The 14099-nt window shown below is 30.3% G+C and overlaps 2 protein-coding genes across 3 annotated transcripts in view; one reads left to right on the top strand and one right to left on the bottom strand.

The window, feature by feature from the left end:
- The window catches only part of LOC112601099 (cadherin-related tumor suppressor), a 35248-nt gene extending 27553 nt beyond the window's left edge, over positions 1-7695 (top strand). The window contains exons 12-14 of the mRNA XM_025348527.1: positions 503-1153; positions 1688-1944; positions 6371-7695. Of these exons, the coding sequence (XP_025204312.1) occupies positions 503-1153; positions 1688-1944; positions 6371-7480 (2018 nt within the window). The 3' untranslated portion in view covers positions 7481-7695. The remainder of the gene's footprint in view (positions 1-502; positions 1154-1687; positions 1945-6370) is intronic.
- Positions 7696-10863: 3168 nt separating this feature from the next.
- On the bottom strand, positions 10864-13838 carry LOC112601105 (lipoma-preferred partner homolog). Of its 2 annotated transcripts, none has more exons than XM_025348536.1 (9): positions 13651-13838; positions 13268-13545; positions 13086-13201; positions 12816-13029; positions 12567-12736; positions 11825-12003; positions 11401-11521; positions 11165-11324; positions 10864-11001 (listed from the first exon to the last, which is right to left on the bottom strand). In XM_025348536.1, exons 2-8 carry the CDS (start codon positions 13521-13523, stop codon positions 11193-11195), a joined length of 1188 nt encoding a protein of 395 aa, XP_025204321.1. In that variant the 5' UTR covers positions 13524-13545; positions 13651-13838; the 3' UTR covers positions 10864-11001; positions 11165-11192. The 2 variants fall into 2 exon arrangements, with proteins under 2 accessions (XP_025204321.1, XP_025204322.1); XM_025348537.1 differs by having other exon boundaries at positions 13086-13198.
- Between the last annotated feature and the right edge of the window lie 261 nt (positions 13839-14099).

Genomic DNA, 14099 nt, shown 5'->3' with positions numbered 1-14099 from the left:
AAATTAAATCATTATCTTAAATTTAGTTTTTATATGATTTTTGTTAGATAATAATAGTATGTAATTTAGTAGACAAATTTGTCAAGGGTATCATCAAAATTAGTAGGTAAAACAAATAAAAATATATATTATTTACTTCTTGGTCTTGATTTTAGTAGTAGTAATATTTTTATAGGTGTATATTTAAAAGATATAAGAGTAATATCTTTAATATTTTTAAAATTATAACTTTTGAACTTAACCGAGGTTCTAAATTATTTAAAAACTTTTCTAGAACTTAATATTTGATATAAAGAAAAAAAAATGAGTTAGTTAAGATTTAAGAATGATTTACATAAGTTAAATTAATAACAAAATATAAAAACATTAATCACTCATTGAGTAAAAACATATTAATTAACTATTATATCAACTTATTAAATTATTAATGCTTATCGGTTAATATATCAGCATTACATAAATACTACTATAGTATTAATTTTTTTTATTATTATTTGTTTAGGTTTTTCAGGCTGCTTTGCTAATTTAACAATCAATAAAGAACTTCAACCGTTTAATGGTACTGGAAGTATCTTTCCAGAAGTTTTTCATACTGGAAATATATCATTTGATTGTGATCTGTCCGGACTAGCATCAGTCGGGGTAGCTGTCACTGATCCGCTTAGCCTCGGAATAACGTTGGTTATTGTATTTTTCGTTATATTATTGATGGCGATAACGATAAGTTTTGTCGTATTTAAAATACGAAGACAAACTAAAGGCGATAAAGATTCTGATAGTGGAAAAGATCATTTCCAAAGTGGTCTCCACTCTGAATCTCCAGCTCTAAACACAATACCTGTGTCATCGTTCATGTCTGAAACTGGAGATGTAATACGGCATCATATGGTACCACCGGAAATACTTTCCAAGCGCTACAAAGACCAAGATATGGGCATGAATGATACACATAGGCCACATAGACCGGATATAATTGAAAGGGAGGTCGTGGGAAAATCTCCACCGCCACAAAGAGACGAGCTCAATCAGCACATGAAGAATATGCATCAACACGATAGTGTGACCGGAGATCATGATATGCCCGAACATTATGACCTAGAAAACGCTAGCTCCATAGCACCGTCGGATATAGATATTGTCTATCACTATAAAAGTATGTGCTCAAAACTGTTACATTGATAAACGAATTTATATTATTTCATAGTTAAAATAATTTTAATTCTATGAAAATATAATTTATTTAAACACCAAAACGAGATTTTCATTTTAAATTATAATGTATTAATATATAATATATATTATTACTATTAAAATTTAACCCAAACATGATATGTAAATTTTGTTTTTTATCTATGCAGATTTTATTCAATAATTGAATTGAATATTAATTAATAGTATGCTCTTAGAGTATTTTATTAAAAAAATATTGATCATTATTCATTCGTTAAGTATTTTGCATTACCCATACTATATAATTAAAATGCATTATTTATTTGAACGTTAGTTTTTATTTTTTATCTTTGGATGTATGGTAATAGTTATAATGCATTTATTTTAACGAATCCCGTTATTTTTTGACTTTGAATAATGGATCTTCTTAAAAAATAATAAATATAACTTTCATTCTTAATTCTGAATTTTTTTTTTATACATTTATTGTAAAAATGCACTTTTGGTTGTCGTTTAGGTTACCGAGATGGAAATAATTTACGAAAGATGAAGTCCCATATTAGTCCCGGGATGCCGTCTAACATGTATCACAAACAAATGCGACATGCGACAGGCTTTCAATCGCCACATTCCAGAGATAGTCGGTCAACAGCACCACCACCACCTCCGCCATTGGATTCTTCCAATCATATGCAACACCAAAGCACACCTTTAGCTAGACTTAGTCCTAGCAGTGAACTTAGTCAACAGTTACCCAGAATACTCACATTAAGAGTAAGTAGTAGCCTTTTATTTTGATTTGAGATTGAAACAAAATAGTTTGTTAGAAAAAATAATTATTTGAATTAAACTTATGCTTAGAAAACCAATTTATTTTATTGTTCACTATTAATATGCTTATTATAAGTTTGATGGCGAACGTTTTACGAATAAAACTTTAAAACATCACACATCATTTAAATTTATTAAACGACTTATAGATTATATAAAGTATGCAGTGTTTATAAATATCAAATACTTACGAATGTTGGAAATAGATAATAAAGAAATCGACTATTATTATTACTAACGTGTGGTACAAAATTTTTTATAAAATACGTACTACTAATTGTAATGATTTTTATGGGCATTAAATTGTAATTAAATTTTTATTTTTAATTGTTAAAACATTAACGTCCTCTGATAATTGTCAATAATAACACATCTTCTAATGGCAAATGGACAAATTAAGACATTGTAGGGCCCACTGTAGTCGATGGGTTTAAGTCTGTTTCAAATTTACTGTCGGTTATACATTTTGAATAATCAATTAAATTAATTGAATCATTTATGTACTTATAGTCATGTATATTACTTTTTAATAATGATTTGAAAGGTAATATAGTTTAATAAAATTAACTAATATAGTTAATTAAAAATGAATAAAATAATATTACATGATATTTTCTTTACTTAGGTAAATAATTATAATAGTATTCGTAAGCATAAAAATTTTAATATTTCGAAACTATTATTCATCAGTTACAAGATGATATCCTATTGCTTGAGCGTTGGGCATGTATCTACCCCATGTACTATTTTGAACTTTTCTATTTGAATATTATGAATTTGGGATATTTATTTTTTTTAATTTTACTATAGCAATAAAATTATTTATTTATTAAAAATATAAGTAGTTTGAAAGTATCAAGTAGTATGCATTTCAGTCATTTCACACATTAGTAACATTTTTTTTTTTTTGATTAATTATTGATAAATTATCTATTTGATATAGTGCGCTAAAAGTTAATTAAACAAACATTATATTATTATTATCCAATTTCCATACATCCTTTGATATAAGTCCAAATAGGTACCAACTACAATATTCGAATCTGTTTCACTGTGAGTCAAATGCAATAGTAGTATTAGACACTTAGGTTTTATAGTTATGTCCAGTGCTTGATTTAGAAAAAAAAATAGAAGGGGGACTCATCAAATGTTTGATAAACGAGCGTTCCACACAAAATTAACCATCACATTACCGTAGGGGCAAATAGAAGGGATACGCTAAAAAAAAAATTAAAAAAGAAGGGGGACTCCGTCCCCCCACGTCCCCCCAAATCAAGCACTGGTTATGTCTATGTTATAACTTATAACATATAAGCTTACAATCGAACCGACGATAATGTACGATAAATTATAATACTTTCTATATACATACACACACACACACACACCACATATATATTATTTTGTACAAAAAATCGTCTCTACTCGATTCTTTCCAGGATTTTCAAAATCTATTTAAGTTAGCAATTACAATAAAATTTAATTTATAAATAGCCGTAGTAAATATGTACGAAACTGTTTATTTCTATAAGGAACCAGTGAGTAATATAATTGAGTTTGTGCATCTTACCTTGACGCGCCACCCGGCGAGTAATCCTCGATAAACGGACGGCACGTGTTATCGGGCTGGATGAGGTGATCAAGATTCGTTTCGCTACTGCACTATATAATAAGTACTTTCAAACAGTAGCGCGAAAACGGTTGATTATCGGTTGAGATTTGCAGCCGGAATTTCACGGTACAGCACAACACTAATATACACTACCTATACAAACACACGCGCGATTCCAAAATAATAATAAAAAAAAAGACCTATATAGCTTCATAGATCGCACACACAAATCCATTGTAAACGATACGTATAATTGGTAGGGTGTAAATTCGAAGCGAAAGTGAATTTTTTGGTTAAATTAATTTTATAGGTCTTGATCATGGACGAATATTTGATTGAATTTTAGGGGGGGGGCTTGAATTTTTCTTTATATTGTTGCAAAATAGGTGCGTATTTAACACTTTGAAAAATTATCAATTCATTTTGGGGATTTAGCGCTCCAAGTACCCCTCAATCTCTGTCTATGAACTCTTGATGTTTTAGTCTTTTATGTTATTCATGTACGATAACAATAGGTACATGTATAAACCATACATTTCATTGATGGAGAAGTACCGAGATATGTGTTTTTTTTATAAAAATTATTATAATGAAATAATTCAAAATTTTTGTTTTAGTATTAGTTGTTATTGATTAATTAAAATAAATAGAAAAACAAATTTAATTATTAATGCATGAAAAAAGTGTTTTGGACTGCGGAAAAAGTTTGAACAATTTTATAACAGTCTCCTATGAAAACTAGTTACAACGCCTAATTTATTGTAGTTCTTAGTTGAAACTTTATAGTTAATTATTATATTATTTGTAGATTTTTGATTTGATTTAGATTTTTTGTTAACTTTAATGAATTCTGATACAGATGTATCTATTTACCTAATTTATTTTTTTATTTGAATTTATGACGATCTTAAAATAAGAATTTTATAAATTATAGTCTATGAATTTTTACTACAATGTCGCCATTCAAACGTTTACTACTCAGAGTAATCATTTGTTATTTAAATTATTAGTTTCAAAAAATAATAAAAGTCTTAGGTACAATAGATTTTTATTCAACAAACCGGTTATACGATCATTTAACGACTATATTGTTACAAATTAAAATTTATTCTATTTTATTGACTTTTGACAATTCTAGACTTTATTCTATAATAATACCTTATACCTTTATTGTTAAACTGCAGGTTTTATGTTTTTATCTACTTATTATTATACTCATATATTATGTTCATGCGTGTGTAATATGTATATATAAATATAGTATAAACGTATTATAATGGAGCCACGAGAATGTAAGATAATGATCTAGGTAACAGGACTTGAAATGTATACTAAATAAATAAACAATGATATAAAAAGTAAAAACCACATAAAACATGTCATTATTTGTTATTATACTTTTTGGAACGTGGTTTAATAATTTTTTATTATTTGAATAATATTAGTTTTTATCAATATATTGGGATAAAATGGGTTTTATTATTACATTTATAATTATTTCTATCGAAATCGACTAAATACGTATAAAAACTAATTATATACATATTATAAATAAATGGTAATATACACGTATAAAACATCGTTTAACAATAATATGTATATTATACCTTTTGTTAAAAAAATGTGTTCAAATAACAAATGTAGTAAAATAACTTTTGCTCGGGAATCGGGTTACACGTCAGTATTACGCGTTTGGCCAAACTCATTATCATATTATAGTTGAATATGAAACGAAGTGAGTGGTGAGATAATTAATTGAAATCCATTGCGGTGTCGTGATGTTTTTTAGCCCGTGTAAATGCATACGTATTATGTATATTTATACGCGCAGACTGCACTTATAATAATACGTCCAGGAAAATAAAGTCGGGTCATTATTTTACTAATGGATTTAAACATTAAAAATCAGCAAAATAATAATAATAATAAACAACTAACTAACTAAAATTGAATATTCTTTTGTGTAGTTTCAGTAGTAAACAATGACATAAATGCGATATTATAACGTACAGCATTAAAATATTGAAAGCAATTGTTGATGTATAACTGTTTAAATATAACGAATCTAGCAGTTAAGTAAAATATAGGTACTCATGTGAAATATGTATACATCATTATTTCATAATATTCTGTATTATTCTATTAAAATACAATAATAGATTATTAGCATCATATTATAGTCTTAGGTTCCTCTGTGGTCGGCGGGGGGAGGGTCATGATCAAATTTTTCCAATGAAATGATATAAATTACCTCTGGTACAATTTCCTTAGTGAATATTTCCCCCTATTAAATTTTAGGAATTAAAATTCACAAGAAAACATTAATTAGGTATCGGAGGTAAATCAATATGAGCAAAATATATTTACTGAGAGGCGATATCGCACTACCTATCATTAAACTTAGTAATGAACCGATTTTTCACTCCTATCTGGCACCATACACATTTATTTAACTGCAGGCACATTTTTTAAACCAAACAAGTAATTGCTAAAAATTCATCATTCACATTTTCGTTTTGAAATGTTTATGTCATAGTCGATAACATTCATCTAAAATTAAACTTATATTTTCGTACTGTATCTGAATTCGAATCATACTTAGTCATTTCCACGAGTACGTTTTGTACACAAAATATAAGACGTTTTTTTCACACGTCTATTATGACGCACGGATCGCCATTTTAGTTTCTGTGCAATGTTATGTTGTAAACTCGCAAAAGGTTAGATATTAATTCGGCCTATTGTTTTTGTGCGCAGGACATAAGCGGTAAACCACTTCAGACGGCGCTGTTGGCCACCTCCTCGTCGGGCGTGGTGAGCAAAGACTGTCCGATGCACAGCAACAGCGAACGGAGCTTGAACAGCCCGGTGATGAGCGGTCACAGCCTGTCGGGCAGTGGCATGTCCGGCGGTGGCGGCGGCGTGGTTGGAAGCAACAGCGGGGGCGTCGGAGGCGGCAGCGGCGTGGGCAGTGGCGGCCGGTCGCAGTCGCAGCTACAGCAACAGCAGCAGCACGGCCGGCCGCCGAGCTTGGGCAGCACGGTGGACGCGGTGTCCGGCGGAACGGGCGGCAGCGGCGGACGGCCGTCCAACATAATGGTGGACGACCACGCGCACCTCCGCCGGCACCAGCAGCAGCAACAGCAACAGCAGCAGCAGCACCACCGACCGAATGACGACGACGATGACGACGACACGGGTACGTCGACATCGTCGGACGAGAGCGGAAACGACTCGTTCACGTGCTCGGAAATCGAGTACGACAACAACAGTGTGTCGGGCGAAAAACTCAGCGACGTCATATTCAACAAGATCGGCAGCACCGGCGGCAAGAGCGCTTCCGGTTCGTCGGACAGGGACTCGCAACGCCGCCGCCGGTTGCCGTTGCCGTCCCAGCTGCCGCCCTCGTCGTCGTCGTCGTCGGATGCCGCGGTCATGGCGGCCCAGCACCAGCAGCAGCAGCAACAGCACCAACAGCAACAGGACCAGATGCAGGCGGCCGCGGGTTACGACACGTTCGACTCGTCGTTCAGGGGATCGCTGAGTACGCTGGTGGCGTCCGACGACGACGGCCCCATGTACCGGAACGTCCGGACGCCCAACAACAACCCGTCCGAGTCGTCCAGCATACCGGTGGGCCTGGGCTGGGATTACCTGCTCAACTGGGCCCCGTCCAACAACGGCATGAGGCCGATCATGCAGCCGCCGTCGCCGTCGTCGCCGTACGCCGACCACGATCACCGGTTGCACCATCACCATCACCACGTAGGCGGCGGTCAGTCGGCCGTCGACTCCGTGTCCGCGAGAACGGGCGACGGTAATTCGTCGTCACGACAGTCGCCAAAGTCTCCGGAAGAATACGTCTGACGGCGATAATCGAACGACCACGACCGACACGACCACGACCGATAAACGATCAATGACATCGTGTCGCGGCCCGGCCGACGCAAACGGTGCTAGTCTAATACATCATTCTCCGTCCCCCCCCCCCGTCCCCGAGCAGTCACCATTATTATTATTTTTATGTATTTTAATTTCTGTCTCTTTTGAATCACTTTTTTTATTTTTATACTTTTTTAAAATAATTATAGCGTGTGTAAATTTGAAATTATTTTGATTATTATTACTACTACTACTACTACTACTACCACTACTCCTTCTTCTATTATTACTACTACTACTACTACTATGATAATGTAAAATAGTATTATATAACCGCGCTTTGTATAAAATATTATTTTAATGATGTGTACAAATTTCATTAGTATAAAATACCTATTATAAATAAATAAATAAATAAATATATATATATTATATTATAGTCGTGTAGACGCATATGTATATACTGCAGTGATGTGTGTTTCGCGATTGTACATAATATTTGTGCCATATAGTTTTGTAAGTATAATATGTATTATGTATTATATATATATCTAAAAATATGTGTACCAATGAATAAAAAATTGACTGATTTTCTTATTTTTCCATTGTCGTGTTTGTATATGATTTTTCCCAACACTAAACCGTTTGTGGACATGTCTGTTATCAACCGTGTTTTTACTCAAACTTTGCAAAGGTCAATTAGGCTCCTGCGACTGACGTACATACAAGATATGGATAATAATACGTGTCCGAGTATCTCGGGAACCTGAAAAATTGGACAGATTCCCATTGCCCCATATCCACATAATATAACATATTATGTGATTCGGTTTTTTTGTGAAGCGGACGGTTAACGGAGGTGGCATTGGTCCATACAATTAATGTGATATTATGCGCCTATTATTATGATCCATATTAATAAAGCTAATTGGTAATACAGTCAAATTCGCTTATTACGATCTTCAAGGGATCATTATAACCGAACTTCGTTATATCCGGATTATAAAATGTAACAATACATAAGATATAAAATCAACCAAATACATTGCTTGGAATCGTTTTACTCGGAATATCGTTGTAAACGGCATCGTTATAAGTGAATTCGACTGTATACGTTGTCGTACGATAATTTTATTATTTACTCCATAGTTCGTAGTTTATTATACGTAAGTACACTACTTGACTGTACGAAATAACGGTGATGTCGTACATTAGAAACAGGTTCTTAGAACCATGGTCGTATGATATAAAATTATATATAATTTAAATCCCGTCTAGCAGAGTTAATTATTTTATACAGAGTACGCGTATGTACTTCATCAACATATGCTCATCACTGTTTTCTTTCTTGAATGCAGTTGTTTAAGTTCTATCATATTTGCAATTTTTAAATGTACGAGAACTTATTTTTTGAAATATTTTGTACTAGGTACAAAAGTTAGTACATTCACTAGACACTATTACTCCTAAGTTGACATAAATGTTTAATCACCTAGACAGACCACTGCGGGACTGCAGCTGCCAATGTGTAATAAAAAAGAATATAATAGGCTGCATTTTTAACGAAATACCTATTTAGTTATAATTAAAAAAAATATTTTAAGTTACGCATTCACGTGTATCTTGGTGTTAATTTAAAAAAATGAATGAACTTATATTTAACCAAGTTAAGTTAATATTGTTTCGATCAACTTTAAGCTTTTACAGTTGAATATATTATTATTATAGGTATTGATATTGACACACAGGACCATTGACTTGTAGTTTGGTACACCGGCAGTCTGCCTCTCTGCCAGCAACTCCTCCGGGTAATCTCAGTAAGTGGTCATCGTCGCGTTGATAGTACCTACACAGTCAGCCGACATTAATTAATCCCCCCTCAAACAAAAAAAAAAAAATTAAAATCCGGCGATGTGGTGACATTCAAGAAAGTGTTTGGTACCTACAACTCTGTGAAAAAAAAAAATTGTAAAAACGTTCAATAGTGTCGTTAGAAAATTGGAACATTTAAATATAACACCCACTCTAGACAAAAAAAAATTAAAAATCGAGCTATGTGATGATACTCAGGAGGTTATTTGGAACAACTGTGAAAAAAAAAATAGGTAAGTAATGTTGTTACAAAATGGGAATATAAAGGCCTGTTATTGCGGGCAGGAAGCCCCGAAAATTGAAAAATTAGATTTGTTATTTAATTTTTCAAGAATTTTATACTTATTTTTTAACAAAAAAAAGTGGTAATAAAACCAACAGCAGATTGTCAGATATAACAATAAAAAATTTCAGCCAAATCAGTTCAGTAATTTTTTTCAGTTAGTACGGTCATAGAAAACCTCTTATAATTGTATACAGTAGTAGAGATTGTTAATTTATTAACAAATTTAATAACCATAATTTATATTTGTATATTATATGAAGACTAAAGAATATTTTTTTTTTCTTATTATTAACCAAATTTTGGTGATTGGCAATATCATAAATAATACATTATGTGTGATGTTTTTAAGACATGGAAATTACAAATTCTGCTTAATACAATAAATATTATATTCTATTTAGATTGAATCTACAAATCTACAATTCATCAACTTTTGTACATATGTAGTGAGCTATAGTACAACTGAATCATTGACAATAGTTGTTATCAGTCAGATGGAAAATCTGTGTGCAACAAACTTAACAATGAAAATTATAAAATACACAATACTCAGTTGGTTAATTAATATTTATTTAAAATAGCTATTATATCACTTTCTATGTTACAAATATTTTAGTATACATTAATAATTAATGAAATATGATGTGAGACTATAAGAATAATATTATTAATAATAGCAGTTAGATTACTTCTAAAACATTAGTAAATAATCTAATATAGCTAGATAATGTATTAAGAATTATAAAATTGACTAAATTAACAAGTATGTTAAATACATATTTGTTTATAAAAAAAGTTTTTGTTTTAAAATTTATATAAATATGAGTAATACATATATAATAATTAAAAAAATTGTAATACAAAATTACTATCAGTAATAGACTAGCAAAGAATGTGGTCAACAATTGGAACAATCTTAAAATATAAAAGTATTACTGTAACAATAATATGGAATGAGAATTATTCAACTATAATTAATGACAATTACAACATATAATGGCTAACATAGAGTGAAAAAAAAAATAAAAAAAAATATAGAAAAGTTAGAAAAGGAAGGAATTATCCAATAATTACAATAATATGTATTTAAAAATATTTTAATAATACTAACTTGCTAACTACAAGTGAGAATACCATCAACTAATTTATCAATAATTTTTTAGAAACTTCTATATACTCATAAATTATGTCATAAAAAATGATTATATTAATAGATATATTTAAATATAATGGATAAATAAGATGGTTTTGATGTTTAAATAGCTATAATTTGACTCGTAAATAGTGTTCAATAATAAACTTAAGTAGTTAATTTCAAACATTTAATTGCTGAGTTCAAATTAGGAATCTGTAAAAAAAAAAATAATACAATTAACAAAATATAATATTATGCTTGTAATAATATCATTGAATTATATAAAATTTATATGTAATAAATTATTTATTTATTAGCGTCTAAAATTTTGTACAATAACTATTGGTAAGTGTTTCATATTGAAAAAAATACTAACATTTTGTGAAGCTTGGATATAGTGTTATTTAAAGCTCAGTAATCATGGTAGATGTTAATGCTTGAACTCTTTTAGCATTACAACTTTTACACAATACATGGTCATCTAATGGATAACATCCTCTACCTTCAGCTTCTGATCCTAATAAAGTATCACAATCCTAGAAAAAAGTCAATAAATTTATGATAAATTAAATTACATTAAAGATGACTTAAGATATATTTTTTTATACTAACTTCACATCTATAGCATTGTACATGGAAACTTCGGTCCAATGCTACAAATCTTACAGTTTCGTCTTGACCAACTTCTGGCATAATAGGAAATTGGCATACACTGCATTTTGGAGCAAATTTCCTGTGAATAAAAATGTGTTTACAGTTACATAAAATGTATTTTAAATAAACAGCAGTAAATAATTAAAATTTTTGTATTTATTATTAAATTATTTTATTTTTTTGAAAAATATTTATAGTATAAAATGTTGGAATTAACATTAATTGATTGTATTTGATGTAACTAGTTTAAACTGATAGAAAAATATATTAATATTTTAATGGTTAACCTGCCTATCTATCCACTTAATACCTAAACATTTAATTATTTTTAAAATTTTGATTATCTATTATTAATGTTTGCTGAGTATACAAGATGTCTTACTTGTGAAAATCATCAATACAATATATTTGATTGGCTGCATCAATAGTGAAGGGTATACCATCTAATAATGTAGAGCATACAATACATCGAAAACAATGTGGATGATATGGCCGTCCTGTTGCTCTTAGTATTCTATCCAAAATGGGTATTTGACAAACAGAACATTTTTCCAGTGTATCCTGAGAACAACATAAAGCAATGTGAAAATATTTGTTTTAATGTTATGATACAATTATAATATTTTATTAGTATACACTAATTCTACTATACAGAGATAATAATACTAATGAATAAAAATACTATTTTTCATAAAATTAATGAATGATAAATTTAAAACAAGGAAAATAAATATAATAAAAATGCAGAAAACGTTAAAAATTACTTTATGGATATTAATTTGTTTTCAATACACAATTTTAATGATAATTAACTGTTATTTAGGTAATCTATATAAGCGTATAAGTGTCATGTGCAAAATTAATTGTTATTATTATACTAAAAATATTGTTAACGCTGAATAGCTGAATTGAATCTTAAAAATAGTCAGAAATTATTATTTAACAGAATTTTTGATTAAAAAAAATAATAAACATAATTTATACTAGGAGGCAGTTAATGACATTTTAGTACAGTTATTTGATATATTTAGCAATACGTTGAAAATAATTTACTTTAAAGTACCTATTTACAGGTGCGATTATGTCACAATGTTAAATATTTTATTATAAATGAAATATGTTACCAAATAGCCCTCTTCACAGTATGGCTTGTTATCAATGTGATAAAATGGTTTTCCTTCTAATTGATCTCCGCAATGGGTACAGGTAAAACATTTTATATGATAAATATTACCCATCGCTGTGCATCCAAGACCTTCTTCCATTACTTTTTCATTGCATTTAGTACAATTCCCTATATATTCAACAAAGTAGTTACTTTTGTTAATAATTAACTCTTAAGTATAAGTAATAATATTATATATTCAACTTACAATCTAAAGAACTTGCATTACTATCTAAGCTTTTTTTCCCGTCATTGACTGACATTGAATTTACAAGGAGATCAGTTAGGGAATCAACTTCAGTTTCATGTTCACGAGTAGTAATGGACTGCGAAAGACTGCTCATTGAATATGTAGATGATAACTCACTAGGTGGACGAACAGCATTAATAGGCTCATAGATTGATTCATACATTTTTGATGCCTAATAGAAATAACAATTAAATTACAAATGCAGTGGTATTTTTAATATCTACTTACTTGTGAAGAAGAGTTATCAAAATCTTTTGCATCATCTTCGTAACTAACTGCTTTTTGAAGTTCAGAGTAACTAGAACTTACTGGAGATGGAGGACAATGTACGTTATCTTTACCTACTTCAAATTAATATAATGAATAATTAAAAATAAATTCAAATTATGTAAAAATAAGTAATAACAAACCTAATGGTTTTAAATTGTCATATAATGGATATTGAGTATTTTTATAAGTTGGTTTGCCTGTTTCAGCAATGTTAGAATATATGTTGTTGGATTTTGCATGGTAGTTTACATTGCTGTAAATCCCCTGGGAAGGTTGTGGCATTTTATTAGTCACTGTATTGTAGTAAGTGGGTTCATTCTGAGTAGTCAATTCTTCACTTTTATACTTTACTCCAGAAACATTGGCATATAATGGACTAGGCGATTTCTTGTACATATTTCTAAATCTAAGGTTTATACTGGATAAACGATAATAAAAATATTATTAGTCATCTTAGTGGAATTTGATGGAACAAATACTAAATCAATAATGAAATACTTTTGAGGATGGTCATTATTCTTACCTGGGAAAATATCTTGTTCACGGTCCCTTGTTTCTAAATATTTTGCTTTTTATTCGTTGATAGTTCGATTGATTGCAAATAATAATTATTCGAATGTAGTTTATTAGCTTGGAACAATTGAATAATGTATTAATGTATTGACTATTGATGCAAGATTACGGTTTATAATGAATAATGATTAATGAATAATAAATAGTAATATATTTTATTTTTTATTTGATAACGGAATGATATCATCAAAGTGGATAAGTATGACGTCATATTATAATATTATTCGGGCTTGTATCAATTCATGGAGAAAAAAGTGTTGGCAATAGAAAATCGGTGGGCTGTTTCGATATTCAATAATTATTTCAAATCTGTATTGGTGCACATTTGGCATAATATTAAACACCAACATCAGGCTTGCATTCTATCTTGTCTTAAACATAAGCTTTGTTAAAATTGAA

This window comes from Melanaphis sacchari, unplaced genomic scaffold (genome assembly GCF_002803265.2).
Source record: "Melanaphis sacchari strain LSU unplaced genomic scaffold, SCAv2.0 Contig74_pilon_pilon, whole genome shotgun sequence".
In the NCBI taxonomy this organism is placed as follows: domain Eukaryota; kingdom Metazoa; phylum Arthropoda; class Insecta; order Hemiptera; family Aphididae; genus Melanaphis; species Melanaphis sacchari.
The sequence above is the reverse complement of the archived record's forward strand: the minus strand, read 5'-3'. Positions and strand labels throughout refer to the sequence as shown.

Bases quoted from the DNA above. Each gene is read 5' to 3' on its own strand.
- LOC112601105 (XM_025348536.1), bottom strand. From the start codon at position 13,523: ATGTACAAGAAATCGCCTAGTCCATTATATGCCAATGTTTCTGGAGTA. The intron at 11,522-11,824 runs GTAAGACATCTT...TTTTATTCACAG, and splicing joins TGTATTGATGATTTTCACAA to GAAATTTGCTCCAAAATGCA. The intron at 11,325-11,400 runs GTTAGTATAAAA...ACTTTTTTCTAG, and splicing joins TACAATGCTATAGATGTGAA to GATTGTGATACTTTATTAGG.